Genomic DNA, 16,684 nt, shown 5'->3' on the forward strand with positions numbered 1-16,684 from the left:
GAACTTGTGGAGATCAGCTGCTCCGAAACGTGGTTGTTATATTTTCCTAAACTGCGCAAGCGTTGAACTCTGCCGCGTGTGCAGAACGCCTCGACTATACGGTTGATCAAACGGTTCACTATGTTCGGGGTAATGGTTCTTCCGAATCAGTCCAGGCGTTCTACTAAACAGAAATCGCGCTGTTCTCTGTGTGATTGGCGCGACAATTGTACGTGTTGGGTGAGCGGCTCTACCAAACTTCTCTCCGTGTGAAAGTAAATTTTGTATTATTTTTTAATTAAAGAAACAATATTTTCGTTTCTTAAGAAAAAATCGATAAGTGAGTACCTTTTCATACCTAATAATTGAAAAATTTAATTAGCTTAAGCCGATCATTTTTTTAACTTTAATTAGCTTGCGTTGCTAAATCTCGAATTTTTCTCACGAATAAAAGGAAAGAAGCATTTGTCATGAATGTTCGCTAATAGTAGTATTTCAAGTAGCAAAAAGTGTTAACAAGTGGTTTATCTTTGCAGGAATAGAAGTCTAGGATCAAGAGTTCCCGTCGTTCTACAACCGAATATTCCCGGAAGAGCCGTGATTGTAAAAAGAATCAAATCACGAACACCAATTTTGTTGAAAAGGCCAAAAAATATATTAATAAATCAGAGGGAAAAAAATGATCAAGTTCTGGATCTACAAAGTTACATTGTCGTGGAAGCGCCACTAGAAGAAGTCTACGACGCGGAAATAGATCAGAATTTTGAAGAAGTTCAAGATTATGAATTTATTCAAACCCAAGATAGTGAAGATCCTGAATATCTTGAATATTTTGAAGATACTGAATATCTCGAAGATCCTGATTCGGATGATATTAAATATCTTAAAGATACTGAAAATCCTGAAATTCAAGATCCTGAAGATACCAAAGATAATATAATTTGCGTGTATGTTTGCGACTCCTGTGATGAATCTTTCGACACGAACAATTCTCTGATTGTTCACAAAACTGAGCGATCAATTTTAAAAACACGTGCAGCTCTTCGAGACAAGAAGAAAAAAGCAAAGTCTGCAAAGTCTTGCGACACCTGCGATGAGTCTTTCGAAACTGACGCAGCTCTCATTGTTCACAAAACGGAGCAATCAATTTTAAAAACGCGTGCAGCTCTTCAAGAGAAGACGAAACCAAAGCGTGCAAAAAAGTCCTCGAATGAGTGGTTTTTTGAAGAAAAATCGACAATCATGCGAAGAAAAGGTTATAAGCCTCAACTTAAACCCAAATTCGATGAAAAAGACCAACTCATGGAAGGTGTCTCAATCGAATCCACCAAAAATTCGAGGGAAAAAACGATGGAAGAAAGTGGTCCCGTCGAGTGCAAGATTTGCTTGAAAACTTTTAAAAAACAAAAATACCTGAATGTGCACAAAGCTATTCATAATTCGCCTTACATTTGCCACATTTGTGGCAGAAGCACGACATCTTCTTACTACCTGAACATGCACATTCGTCGACACAACAAAGAGTTTTTGTTTTTCTGCAAGGTTTGTCAGAAAGGATTTTACCTGAAAGCCAATTTGAAACTGCACATGACGGTGCACTCGGAACACAAGCCCTGTGTCTGTAAAGTGTGCAACAAGCCTTTTGGCAACTCGCTTTATTTGAAGAATCATATGAAGCTGCACGAGGAGCCGTCCACGAGGAAGAAGTTCAAGTGTGAGCTTTGTCCCTTTGAAACGTTTTACAGTTATTGCATCAAGGAGCACAGGTGGACGCACACGGGGGAGGGACAAGTTTCCTGTGAATTTTGTGGCAAGATGATGAGAAAACAGTACATGAAAACGCATATAAGAATTCATACGGGCGAGAAACCAGAGATGTGTGAATTTTGCGGAAAAGCCTTTAGCGCGAAGAAGTACTTGATTAAACATCGACGCACGCATACAGGCGAAAAACCGTATCAGTGTAAAATTTGTGAGAAGAGGTTCACTCAACGTGGCACCTTAACGGCACATCTCAGAAGACACGAGCTTAAAAAGTGAAGAAGTGCATTTGAAAAGGACTAAGTTTAGTAAACAGGGTTGCTATAAGACCGGAATAAGTTTCGGAAAATTGGGGAAAGGCATCGAATTTCGAAAGAAATGACTGTTTTTTTGTTTGTTTGTTATTCGCACCTGCCGTAGAATCACCTAACTTGGGCATTCTTTTCTTTGGCTTCTACATGAACAAATAGTATAAAAGCAACACAGTCCTTGATGTAGAAAGTCATAAATAACATAAGAAGCCAATTCTGTGTTTTTTAAATAAGAATAAATCCGAGTAAAAAAGTTTTCCGAAGTTTGTACTTTAGCAGCATATCTCTGAAAACTCGAGCTTAAAAAGTGAATAATTGCAGTCGCAAAATTATATTTTAATAACAGGTTTTAAAGGACCTTAAAGTTCTGGAAAATCTGGAAAAGTCATGGAATTTAAAAAAAAATAACGAGATTTTTGTTATTCGCACCTACTGTAGAATCACCTACCTTTGGTTATTTTTTTCTTCTTTGCTTCCGAAGTTAGATGGTTCTACATTACTGTCAACTTCTGAATTATTATTTTAATACTTAACGGTGAATTTTAAATTTGCGAAGTGATAGGGGCTGCATTTTTTTAGTTTTATAATAATATTAATGAGATTCTTTAGAACTGAATAATTATTAAAAAGGGCTTTACATTCTCTCGTGGAAATAATTTCTATGAATTTGTACGGAAATTTTTACGAATTTGGTGTGTATTTTGGACTTGGAATAGTTTTTCCTTAGAAAGGGTTTTTAAAAAAATGTGCACAATGCGTCAACAGTTTTTTCTTAAGTCCCGAAATTACCTGTTTTTAAATTTCATTAGTGTAAAATTTTTCAAATATTGATACTGTGTCAGTTCGGTGTGGACGAGGAATCACAATATTTTTATCTGTTTTCACTTATCTCTTCATTTTCGAGAAATTTCACACTTTAGAAAATTATGGGTTTGGGGTTTTACATTTTCCAAATGTTGCATAGAAATATGTGCATACATATTCACTGAATTTGGTAAAAAAAATCGTAATTTCTTACAAAAACCAAATCAAAATTATGAAAATCTAAACCGTTTTGGAGTCGTAGGTTTTTAAAATTTTTCTTAGAAATTGGTATTTGTTTGTAGTTGAGTATCAATTTTTAAGAAAATCTTAAAACAGAGATTTTGCAAATTGCAAGTTTCCGTTTTCAAAATAAAAATCCTTAATTTTCTACAAAAACCTATTAAAACTGATGAAAAACTAAATCGAATAATAAAATTTTCGGTATTTTACAATATTATTGGATTTACAAATTCTCGACAATAAATAATTCTGAAAAAAAATTGTCGATATGATCAAATGTCCGAAAGTAAAATTTTCCGAGACAGAAAAATTCTTGAATCTAAACAATAAAAAAATGGTTTCAATAATAAAATAAAATACTTTTATTCAATAAAGGTATATTTTAGTTAAATTTCATGCAGAGGTTTAATTATTCATAAATCTTTATGGAAATTTGTAATTTTTTAAGAAGAACTATTTAAAAAAAGTGCAAGTACAACTTTTGCAAATAAGAAATTTTAATTCTTTTTTTTTATAGAAATTAATAATTTTTTGTGTTTAATTTGCGAACCTGTATACTTCCTAATCGTCTAGAAATGTATAATTTAAAAAAAATTACTAAAAATCCCCTAAAAGTACAATTTTGTGTCAAATTTTTGGAAAAAAAGTATTTGAAATACAAAATTGATGTAATTATAACCTTGTCGAGAATTTAAAATTTGGAATTTAAAAAATGCCAAATAATAAAATTTCCGACAATTTCTAATACTATCGAATGTTTAAATGGCCGGTATTAGATAATTCTCGAAATAAAAATATTCGTTATTTTATTATTAATTTAATATTTGACATTTTTTTATTGTTAAGATTCGCAAATTTGATAATTCAAAAATTTTCGTGTGTCGGTAATTTTGTCTAAACATTGTTACTTTTCTACAATAAACTGTACAACAATTTAATTGTGTTTTGTGGTGGTATATTTTTTTTGGGTAATTCTGAGAAAAATATGTTTAGATTATTCAATTTTCCAAATAGGAAAAGTAACAATTAAAAAATATAATACATATCTGAAAATGCTAATATTCCATACATTATTTTTATAAAAATTTAAATAAAAAGATTTCTTTCGTCATTGTACGTTAAAAATCTTGCGGTTTCATGCTTTGTAGTTTCGTGCGCCGAACTATCACAAAATCTATAATTGTCTACGGTCTTTTTTTTATTTTAATAGAACGTCTGTCTTAATTTATTTATTATTCTTATTTTCATGGATTAATAATAATATAAGAAATTGTGTGTGAAGCTTCGAAAAATCATGAATATTTAAACCGGACTTTTGTAGCAACCCTGAATAATTGTAAAGATAATTATGAACAAATTGTTTTTGATCCATAAAACATTGTGTAAATAGTAAAAAATTTGCTCGTGATACAATTCTTCAAGTTTTGATATCGAGTGTCGTGATTATTTGATATATTTTTGCGTACACTGTAATGTTATTAAATAAATGTTTCGTCATTACTTTAACACAGAAACACTATCTTTTTTTTTTTTTAAATTTACTTTAGCAGTAAGTCATTGGAATGAAGAAGCCTAAGAGAGTGTTTGGGAAGTAAATATTTTTTAGAATTCTTATATTGACACAAACTAAGATTATTTACGAATAGATCGACGACCTCTTTCATTTTTTTATGCCATAGGTAACAAGAAATTAATCGATTAAGTCCACGTTTCTTTCTAGGGAAGGAACAAAGCGGAAGAGAGGACGTCCCATTGCAGATAAGAATGAACGCAGAGGGAAATTTAAAAAGCAGTCTTCTCAAACTGGGAATGGAGAGCAGTCTATTGACAAGACTGAATGTATTAACATCGGCGAGTTAGAAACGCAAGTAGACACTGTTGAAGAAAGGCCCAGAGAAATTAAAACGGATGAAAGTGCAAAAGTAAATAAACGAAAGAGAGGACGTCCTCCTAAAAATCCCCCAATTACAGCTGACTGTATTGCCAAACGAACGAGAGGTCGACCGCGCAAATATTCCCCATTCCGCGAAGTGAAATTATTGACTCCTTCGGAAAAAATTGACAAGTCAAAAGCTAAAAAGACTCAAAATATGGTAAAAGTTTCGCGAAAATTTAAGGAAAGTGATACAACTTCGGATGATCCGTCTGATGAGAATGACAGTGATTTTCTGCCTTCTCTTCCCATGGAAAAATCTCTGAAAAAGACGCAATTTCGCTGTAGATTTTGCAATTTCCGAACTTACTATAAAAACAGTTACCTAAGTCATATGGAACGATATGATGAGACTCCTGGCAGTTTTGAGTGTCATTTGTGTGATGAGAGTCTTCCTCTGAGAAGAGAATTAGATGTGCATTGGAGAAATCACATGCCAAACTATTTTCCCGATGGTCCCGAGAAGCCAGGATTCTTTGAGTGTGATATGTGCGATGAGAAATTTCTGAAGAAATTCCAGCTTGGTAGGCATAGACAGGCACATCGACTAAATATTGTGCCGGAACCGGTGCCAAGAAAAATTAAACGTTGTCGCGTCTGTAGCAAAAGATTTTATTCGGAAGTTGCTTTGTTCAAACACATGGAACAAGCCACTGATGAACATGAACCGGTTGAATGCGATGTTTGCAAGAAGATTTTTCGGTCGAAGCGAAATCTCATAATGCATCTCAGAATTCACATGGGCCCGCTCATCTGTCACATTTGCGGATCGAGAAAGTACTCAGACGCTTCTATGAAGGTTCATATTCGAAGACACAATAAGGAGTATTATATCCATTGTGATGTTTGCCAGAAAGGTTTTTACAACAAAAGTGAGCTGAGACTTCACATGATTAGTCACACAAATCGGGAAACGAATCGTCCCTTTGTCTGTCAAATTTGTGGACGTTCTTATCGATCTGGTTGTTATCTGAAGTTGCACGTGAAAATCGCGCATGTCGAGGCCGAGGAATATAAACGCAAGCGCTACAAGTGTGACATTTGTGATTTTGAGACACATCTGCTCAAGTGCTTGAAAATTCATAAGCAAACGCACACTGGAGAGAATTTGATTTCTTGCGAATTGTGCAATAAAATGATCAACAGGAGGTACATGCCGATTCATATTCGCACTCACACGGGGGAAAAACCGTTTGATTGTTCGATATGTGGGAAGGGATTTAATTGCAAGAAGAATCTTGTCAGGCACCACTCGAGAAAGCATCAGGCGAAGGTGTAAAAATTATTCTGAATGCAGACGCGAGAGAATTTGATTGATTGCGAATTGTGCAAATAGGTTGATCAGCGCGAGGTACGTACCGATTTATTTTCGCACTTAATTTGGTGATGAACCGTTTGATTGTTCGATAATTGCAGGAAGAATCTTGTCACTCGTCATTTAAAAATCAGGCGAAAGTGTAAAAATATTCCGAATACTTACTGGAGAGAAAATTTGATTGTGATTTTAGTAATAGGTTGATCGTGATTTTTGCAACAAGTTAATCAACCCGAGATAGATGCCGATTTATGTTTGCACTCTCGCTTGCGAAAGACCGGTTGATTGTTCGAAAATTGCAAGAAGAATTTGGTCAAGAAAGAATCGGGCGAAGGTGTAAAAATATTCTGAATTCACAATGGAGAGAAAATTTTATTTCTTGCGATTTTTGCAATAGGTTGACCAACGCGAGGTACTTGCCGACTTATGTTCGCGCTCTCGCTTGCGAAGAACCATTTGATCTTCGATAATTGCAAGAAGAATTTGGTCAGGAACGAATCAAGAAAGAATCAGAGAAAGGGGTAAAAACATTTCGAATAAACACTGGTGAAAATTCGATTTCTTACGAATTTTGCAATAGTTTGATGAACGCGAGATACATGCCGATTTATGTTCGCGCTCTCGCTTGCGAAAAACCATTTGCTTCTGCGATAATTGTAAGAAAAATTTGGTCATTCATCAAGAAAAAATCGGCTAAAGGTGTAAAATCATTCCGAGAAAATTTGATTGCTTGTGAATTTTGTAATAAGTTGATGAACACGAGATACATGCCGATTTATGTTTGCGCTCACGCTTGCGAAGAACCGTTTGATTCTTCGATCTATGATAAAGCATTTATTTAATTGCAAGAAGAATCTTGTCAGGTGCCACTCGAAAAACATCAAACGAAGATGTAAAAACAATTCAGAAGTTGTTGAAGTTGAAAAGAAACATGAGAATTTTACTAACTTTGTTCTAAGTTATTATTTTTTTATCTTGGTACTCTTCTAAAAGGGTGTTTCCATTTAAGTTTTTAAACATTATATCATGTTTGTATTTCTCTTATCGCTCAGAGCAGTTATTTCGATAATAAAATTGTCGATCCTCTATAAAAGTTGAGTATTCATATTTTTTATCTGATCGAAATTAGTATATTTAGTCCACATGGAAGATTCCTAAGGAAATTCTGAGTTTGAGATAAAAGTAGGGCGAAGGTAAGATTTTGAAGTATTTATTCTATAAACTGGATTAGTTTTTATTTTATTTGTAATTTTATTTTACAATATTTGAATAATAAAGTAAACCTTAGTGTCTTCTTAAAAATAACAGATTTTTTCTAAAATCTTCCTTTAATTGCCGAAATATATTCTATTTTGTGTGGCTTATAATAAAATTTTTCTTTAATTGTTCCAAAATTCGTTTATTTTATTATATTTTATCAATTTATTTATTTTTCAAGGATTTTGTAACAATTATACCAAAATTTCAGTTTACTGCTTGTTTTATTAATCAAATTCAACCAACGCTGATTTTTTATTCGAATAATTTCTAAGGGCTTCATCCTTTTTCTTGGAAAAAGGATTTTAAAAAGGCATAATTTCTACTGCTAAGTCTGCTAATCACCTATATAATTATTTTGCCCTATTCCAAACAGTTATTGTTTAATAAAAAATTACAACAAATTTTTTAATGCATCAATTTTTTTAATACATGAGACTAAAAAGCATAATTTTAATCACTTGTATTTATTTAATTGGATCTTTAAGTATTTCAAATTTCTGTATTTAAATAATTTCGAATTATTTAATTAACAAGATATTGCACGGTTCAGTTCCAGTTTTTCTCGAATGGGAAGTGAGACATAAAAAAAAATCAATAGAGCAAAATTGTTACTTGAAAAAATGTGTATAAAAATACCCATTTACTATTTTTTAATCCCACTTTGTTTTTTGAAAAGTTAATGTTTTGATTATCAATAATAATTTCTGTTATAAAAAAAAAATCTAATCGTACAAATAATTTTTAAACTGATCCGATATAATTGCATGAATCGCAAATTTTTTAAATTAGAAGTCATTATAAATTTTACTGACAAGATTATTTAAATCAAATGCTATTTATTCTAATTATTTAATTCTATAAAATTGTAAAAACACATTTTTTTATTTAGATTGCTTTTTATATTTTGCTTTGTTTTCAGGAGAATGCGGAATTCTCCATTGCATTAAATATAATTTTTTTTCAAAACTGGCTCGGGAGCATTTTTGATCGAAAAGATATCCCAGACACGAAACAAGAAAAACATTTTTGTTGTTCGCACTTTTAAAGATAATTCTTGCAAAAACTGGCTGATTTCATTAAATATTTTTAAGTTTTTATCTCTAGAAATTACGCAATTTTAACCAAAATTGACTTGTAGTTTTTATTTTTCGCAATGAATGAGAAAAATAAATAGTACGGATTAACTGTTTCAAAATTGTATTCTGTGGTGTGATCCACTTCTCTCGTAATTTATGGTATACGACCCTGACAATTTAAGGTTCAAAATCCGTCATAAATAAAATTATAATTTTAGGAATAATATATTTTAATTAAAAATTAGCACTCTTCTGCCTGGTAGTTTGTGAATTTTAATTCAAAACATCGAAAAGACAATGGATGTTCTCCACTTTTTGGACTTCTAATAACGTGGTCGAGACCACAAACGAGAGCTCTTATGAATTTGTCGTTTCCAGGTCTGTCGAGGTGGCATTGGATCCATCAGGAAACGAACTCAAAATGGAGACATATAAAATTGAGGGCGAAACGATTGAAGTCTTCCGCGATGCGCCCCACGAGCAGATTATAGAATACACTTTCGACGAAACTGGAGGGATCGAGACGGCAATAAAAGTGAACATTCCGTTAAATTATGATAGTACTGATGATCCTTTGCAATCGAATTCAACCGAAGATGATCAGGTCGTCATTAAAATATACGAGTGCGAATTTTGCGGAAGAAGAATGAGAAAAAAGACGTTATTCCTGAAACACAAGCTGTGCCATCAAAAGAAAATTTCCGGCGATATTGCACATTGTGACAAATGCGAGAAGGATTTCACGGACGAGGTGAAATTACGAAAACATTATATCAAAACCCATCAGGATGAGAAACCTCATCAGTGCAGTCTCTGCGGCAAGTGTTTCAAAACCGAGGAATTTTTGCGAACACACCTGAAACAGCACAACAAGCGATTTGTCTGCGATATTTGCGGAATTTCCAAAGTTTCCGGATACGATCTTCGGCTTCATAAAAAGAAACACAATCAGGAATTTGTGACACACTGTAATATTTGTCACAAAGGCTTTTACACAAATCAAACGCTGGAACGCCATCTATTGACGCACACGGGCGAAAAACCGTTTCCTTGTAGAATCTGCAATACGGCTTATGCGAGTGCCGCATATTTAAATATGCACATGAAGTCTCATGGAGAGCGGCAAAAACACAAGTGCAATCTTTGCGAGTTTGAAACATATTGGAAAGCGGCGCTCAAGGTCCATCTTCGGATTCACACCGGGGAAAATCAGTTTGCGTGTGAAATTTGTGGGAAATCGGTGTCTAGCAAGACTTATCTTCAGATTCACAATCGAATACACTCGGGAGAAAAGCCACATGTATGCGAAATTTGCGGGAAAGCATTTAGCGTGAGAAAGTATCTGATTGTGCATCTTAGAACGCACACGGGCGAGCGTCCTTATGAATGTAAAGTTTGTCAAAAAAGGTTTACGCAGCAGGGCTCTCTTAATTCGCATATGAAATCGCATAACGAGACTAAATGACAATGTTGGTGCAAAAGTGGTATGAGAGACCGCCGATATGGTCTGCAAGACCGCGCATCTATACTTAAAGTTTAAGATATTGTTTTTTTTTCTTCAAAGAGAAAAAAATTGAAGCGTAACAAGTTAATTATTTTTACAATTTTTATGCTTTCGTTGATATTCTGAATATCATATTTGAACAGCTGAATACAATAACGCACTGATTTTGATCTACACTACTTTTGTTTCGTAGTTGATTTTGTATTTGAAATCAACCAATTTTGAAAGACGATTCAATATTCTTTATATTTTCCACGGACATGTCCATTGAAATTCTGGAATATTCTGGGGTTATAACAAAAAAAAATGTTTACTGTGAATCTATTATTCGGGAATATTTGGTAAATTCTTCAGGAATCTATTAGATTATTCTGGAAGAATTCTACATTGTTCTAGAAGATTCAATAAGTTACAAGAATTTTCTTACCTTTTTGCGTATGTTTCACAATTTTCTGGATTTTTCCAGTGTCTTGAAATTTTGAAATATTCTTATTTTTCTAGATTCGGTTGTCAAAGAGAAAAGCGTTAAAAAAAGATTTTTTTTTAGAGTTTTTCCAAATTTTGAAATATTTGTTACAATTTTTTAGATTTTTCCATCATACTCAAAATTTTTCTGGACTTTTCCTGCGTATTTTGGCTTTCTGGAATATTCTGTAATTTTCTAGATTCGACTCTTGCTAAGAAAACATTTTTTGTAGATTTTTAGAACATTTCAGAATTTTCCAATATTCTCTAGAAGTTTCTGGACTTTTTTCATGTATTCTGAAATTTGCTGGATTTTCAATGAACATTCTGTAATTTTCTAGATTCGATTTTCTCGAGAGCAAAAATGCTAACAGAGTTTTAAAACATTTCAGATATATCCGAATTTTTCTTGAAGATTCTGAACTTTTCAAAACTATCTTAGAATTTTTTCGATTTTTCAAAGTATTTTGCAATTTTACAATATGCTGGAATCTTCTAGATGCGACTGTCGCGATGAAAAAATGTTAACAATTTCCATAATTTTCACGACTTTTCCTGAATTTTAATTTTCTAGAATCGAATCTTTCAAAGAAGAAATTTCTAGTAGAGTTTTTGAACATTTCAGAATTTTCCAATATTTTCCACAAATTTCTGGACTTTTCTAATATATTGTTAAATGAATTGGATTATTCACGAGTATTTCATAATTTTCTAGATCCGAATTTCTCGAGAAAAAAAATGCTAACAGATTTTAGAACATTTCAGAATTATCCGAAATTTTACTTGTAATTTATGAACTTTTCAAATATATTTGAAAATTTCCCAAAATATTTTGCAATTCTGGAATCTTTTAGGTGCGAGTGTCGTTAAAGTACAAATTATAACAAAAAGTTCTAGAACGTTTCAGAATTTTACAATATTTCCTACAATTGTATGGACTTTTCTGGCATATTCTAGAAAGTTTTCGATTTTTCCTAAGTATTTTGTTTTTCTGGAATATTCTATAATTTTCTAGATTCGACTCTTTCAAAGAATTTTTTTTTTAGTTGAATTTTAGAACATTTCAGAATTTCCTAATAATTTCAAGAAATGTCTGTACTTTTCTGGTATATTCTGAAATGTTCTAGGCTAGACTGGTTCAGAGAGAGAAAATTTGAATAAAGAGTTTTAGAAAGTTTTGGAATTTGCCAATATTTTCTTGTGATTTATCGCCATTTCAAAGATATTTTAGAATTTTCTCGATGTAAAGAAAAAATTGTAACAACAAATTTTAGAACGCATTTTACAATATTTTTCTACAAATGTATGGAATTCTGGCATATTCCTGATTTTTCTCAAATTTTCTCAAAATTTCTCGATTTTTTCAGAGTATTTTGTAATTCTGGAATATTCTCTAATTTTATAGATGCGACTCTTTCGAAAGACATTAAATATTTGCTAAAAATTACTTGACTTCTATTATTGTTTGGAATTTTCTCGATTTCCCAGAGTATCTTGTAATTCTGGAATATTCTCTAATCTTCTAGATGCGACTGCCCAGAAGGAGAACAATTAACAAAGAGGTTAAGACTTTACATATTTTCTAAAAATTTCTTGACTTTTATTTTATTTTCTCGATTTTTCCAGTTCAATTATGAAATTTTTTTCAATTTTTTCAGAGTATTTTGTAATTATGGAACATTCTCTAATGTTCTGATTTCAGAGTCGTCCAAAATTTTCTTGTAATTACTGAACATTTCTCATATATTCTGGAATTTTAATTATTCGAGAATCAGTAGAGAACAGACAGACGCAATTATTTATAAAATATGTAATTGAATTATCTTTCGAAATCAGAGCTTGCTATATTATTTCATCCAAAAGTTGATTAATTTCCTATAGTTTATATTTTTCATTGTTTAGTTCTACTTATATTTTTTACGAAAAAGGAACGATGTTGTGAGCTGTGAAAACAAAAACGAATTATCCTGAATTTATATTTTTCAAAAAATCGATTGTTATTTAATTATAAACTAAGTATTAAAGTGTTTAGAAAATTTTAAAAAAATGTATCAATTGTTTTATATTTGTGATTAGTTGACAAAGAAAATCTTGCATACAATCGGCAACGGAGAAATAATTTGCGTTATGAGAATGAGCGATATGATTAATTATTAATTAATTAATTCAATAATCATGTACGAACATGTGTAAGTTTAAATATATTTGGACATTTCTTCGAAAACGCGAACAGGAAAACTTGAGCGGGAGTAATCATAATTTTATTTGGAAATTGGCTGTTTTTTTTTATACAGGGTAATTATGACACGTCGAGATTTATTTAATTTTTTAAATTCCAAGCGTTGGAAAAAACGTAAGAAAACTGAGGCGAAAAGAAGCTAGAATTTGGTAGAAAGGATTTGATCTCGACCTCCAAAGATTGTACAGGATTATTGTAAAAATAAAATATTTAAAAATGTCCCTCCGTGACGCGGAAATGTCCATATATTTATCTAATAGATTATTATCTGCTTCGTGAATTATAAAACAAGAGCTTATATTAATAAACAAATTTTAATACAAATAATGGTTTATATTAGAATTGTTGGTAGTTCCCTTTCATTACATTAGTTCTCATTTCGATAATTCTAGTAGAGATTTAACTGAGGTAAGTTTGCTTGAATAAGAAATGAAAATTTAATAATAAAAAAACTCGTAAAGTTTTGTAAGCCCCAACTGTATCTAAATGATCTGCGATTGGAGAAAGAAGAATATCGGACTGACCAGGTTTTCCATTTTATTTGCAGATGGCACCATGTGATTGCAAATGACTTGGACGAAAGTATGCAAACTTCCAAACAAGAATACGAGGAATCGCCAGATAATAATAATAAATCAGTGGATAATGAATTGAAATCCTGGTCCGACGAGATAGCGGAAATCGACCTGAAACACGTGATAAAAAAGGATTTGGAAATTTCCCTATCGGAAAACAATTCCCGAAACAGAGAGCAAGTGAATAAAGATGACAGAGACGAGTATCACGAGAGTTATGACCCGCAGAAAAATGTCTACCAGTGCAGCATTTGCATGAAGCAGTTCAAAACGAAGAACCTGTTTGAGGGACATCTGGTGGCGCACAGCGACGTTCGTCCCTTCGAGTGTGAAGTTTGCGGCAAGCGCTTCAAGCGGACAAACACATTAGCAGTTCATCGGCGAATTCACACACGCGAGCGTAATTTTGTCTGCGATGTTTGTGGCCGTGCGTTTGTCCAAGCCTCGCAATTGGCGACGCATCATCGGCGACACTTTGAAAAGTACACGAGACACTGCGGAATATGCAGCAAGGGTTTCTTCACAAATGCGGAACTTCATGGCCACATGAATGTGAAACATGGCGCTAAGGAGCACGTGTGTCATGTGTGCGGCAAGTCCTTTCCGAACAATCACACTCTGGTGCGCCATGCGAAAATTCACGATCCCAACTTCAAGCCCGTGAAGCATCAGTGCGAATTTTGCGGCAAGACTTTTGCCTACAAGAATTCGCTGGTGGTTCACGTGAAATCGCACACGGGAGAGAACAAATATGACTGTCATCTGTGCGGCAAGTCGGTTTCGTCGCGTGGATCGCTTCAGGATCATTTGCGACTGCATGGCGGCGAAAAGTCGCTGGTGTGCGACGTTTGCGGAAAGGCGTTTCATAAAAGGACAACTCTAGTGGTGCACAAACGAACGCACACGGGCGAGAAACCGTATACCTGTGATACTTGTGGCAAATCCTTTACACAACATTCGACTTTAGTGATTCATAAGCGATATCATACGGGCCAGCGGCCTTACGAGTGCAGTCTCTGCAACAAGTGTTTTGTCTCGAGAGCTTTGCTCAATGTTCACAAGAGAGTTCATGTTGTTGACAGTGTGGAGGTGACGGTTGTATAGCGTAATTTAGGTAACTGGGACCATAACGAACATTATTTTTGTGTTGTGTTTTTTTTTATAGTGGTCATGCGGTCTGGTCGACCGCACGGCCATTTTCATACTAATTTGCTGTTCTTTGCACAAATGAGGCAAAATGAACCTCAAGTTTGTGTGATTTCTTGCCTTTTAAATACTTTGAAACAGAAACATGAAATTGTGGTCGTGCGGTCGCATGGATTACTTGTGATATTGTAATTGATATTACTCTCCGATAAAGAGAGGCCATGGGGGAGAGGAACTCACGTATCAGAATCGTGGTGCGGTCTATGAGACCGCACGGCCATTAACTAATTCAAGATATTCAACATTTCCTTGTTGGTTTGAGCGTATCGTACAATTTTTACCCAGGTTTCTATTATGTTCCTTTTAACCTAAAAAATCAAACTAACCTTTTTTTCGGGCAAAAAAAATGTTTTGAATTCTGCCAAAATCGCCTGGAAAATCTGAATTAAAAAATCGTTCAAATAAAATTTCTAGATATCTATGAAATACATATTTTTTGTTGAATTAATAATTTCGTTAAAACAACCCGTCTCGAGAAAAGTTAAAAAAATTAAAATCCTTTTTTTCTTTTGAATATTTTTCAAAAACAGTGGGCCTTTTTTCTCACTAATGGGCTCAAGGAAAAATATATATCAACATTTTCGGCACTTGAAACACCTAATTAGGCAAATTTTTTTTAGTATCAATGATTTCAAAACTATGAATTTATACAAAACAAATTAATTTTTTTGTTTAAATTCTAGATGAAAATTTTTTCACAAAGAATTACGAAAAACCAGAACCATTTTTTTTTTTTTGAAAACCTTAAATAAATACAATAAATTGTAGGGAATTAGAATTTTTGTCTATTATTTAGAAAAATTTAATAAAAAAATTGTAATTCCTTCAACTTCTTTCGAAATCCATGAAAAAGTTTGGAAAATTATTGTAAATTAACAGTTTGGCGCCGATTTTTCTGAAAATGAACAATTCTCATTTTCTTTAGAAAATTTGTGAAGTAAGAAAAAAGTTGACAGAATAAAGATGTTCCTCTTTAAAAAATCTTTTAAAAAAGTTCTAAACTTTTTACGCATCTTGTAATTTATCAAGAAAATGAAAATTCTTTATTTTTAACTAAATTACCGTTATTTGGTTAATTTTCAACATTTTCCCGATTTCACGGCGAATTTTGGAAAAATGTTAAATCCCTCATCAGAATCAAGAAAAAAAAGTTATAGCCTAATTAGTTAAAAAAAAAAAGAAAAACTAGAACCATTTTGAGTAAAAAGTATAAATAAATACAATAAATTATAGGAAATTAGGACTTCTTTAAAACGAATTTTATCATTTTATGTGTGTGTGTGGTGTGTATTTTTATGTTTTACAAGAAAGTATACAAGAATTTAGATCACAAAAAAAAACAAAATTCATCCAAATAATATAAAAAAAATTCTAATTTGCTAACATTTTTGTTGTAATTTATTGTACTTATTTTTGAATAATTTCCGCCAGGGATTGAAGAAAAAATCTTAATTCAAATTTTTCTTCCATTAATTTTCGTGAAATATTGGATTTTTTTTATTTTTTATAGTTGATATGAAAATAACCAATGATTTTAAAAAATAGTAATCTACAACATCCATTAAAATTATTTTTTCAATAAAACCAATAATTTAAAAGTCGAAAAGAGAATTTTCAGGATTTCCTGGGCAATGTCAGAATTATTAAGAAAAATTTTTGTTTTCAGGTAAAAATGAAAAAAAAATTTCAGGTAAAAATGAAAAGAATGGGCTTCTGGCGTATTTTATCTTGGGAAATTGATATTTGAAACTTCAATTTTATAAGCTTTTTGAAAGATTATTGAACTTTAAGGTATGATAACTAGTAAACATGCATAACAAAAAAGTTATGGTTCTTTGTATATTTTTTTCTTCAAAAATTACACTTTAAAATACGTGTAATTAAAAAAAAAAATAATGCTGAAAAATTGTCTATTACAAAATGAAAATGGAAAATATTTTCGCTTTATTTCTTAAGAGGAGGCGAAACTATAAGTAATCTTTTCATAAAACCACCAATGAAAAAGTTTCGTATTGG

General features: G+C 32.3%; 2 protein-coding genes across 3 annotated transcripts in view; both read left to right on the plus strand.

Moving 5' to 3' along the window:
• Nucleotides 1-16,684, plus strand: part of LOC117181069 — a 187,425-nt gene that overhangs the window by 51,902 nt on the left and 118,839 nt on the right. The window lies entirely within an intron of this gene.
• LOC117181433 (zinc finger protein OZF-like) lies at nucleotides 6,273-15,060 on the plus strand. Of its 2 annotated transcripts, none has more exons than XM_033374085.1 (2): nucleotides 6,273-6,379; nucleotides 9,058-13,207. In XM_033374085.1, exon 2 carries the CDS (start codon nucleotides 9,101-9,103, stop codon nucleotides 10,142-10,144), a length of 1,044 nt encoding a protein of 347 aa, XP_033229976.1. In that variant the 5' UTR covers nucleotides 6,273-6,379; nucleotides 9,058-9,100; the 3' UTR covers nucleotides 10,145-13,207. The 2 variants fall into 2 exon arrangements, with proteins under 2 accessions (XP_033229976.1, XP_033229975.1); XM_033374084.1 differs by lacking the exon at nucleotides 9,058-13,207 and adding an exon at nucleotides 13,435-15,060 and having other exon boundaries at nucleotides 6,294-6,379.

This window comes from Belonocnema kinseyi, chromosome 10 (genome assembly GCF_010883055.1).
Source record: "Belonocnema kinseyi isolate 2016_QV_RU_SX_M_011 chromosome 10, B_treatae_v1, whole genome shotgun sequence".
Taxonomy (NCBI): domain Eukaryota; kingdom Metazoa; phylum Arthropoda; class Insecta; order Hymenoptera; family Cynipidae; genus Belonocnema; species Belonocnema kinseyi.

Coding starts and splice junctions, on each gene's coding strand:
- LOC117181433 (XM_033374084.1), top strand. CDS start 13,472: ATGCAAACTTCCAAACAAGAATACGAGGAATCGCCAGATAATAATAAT.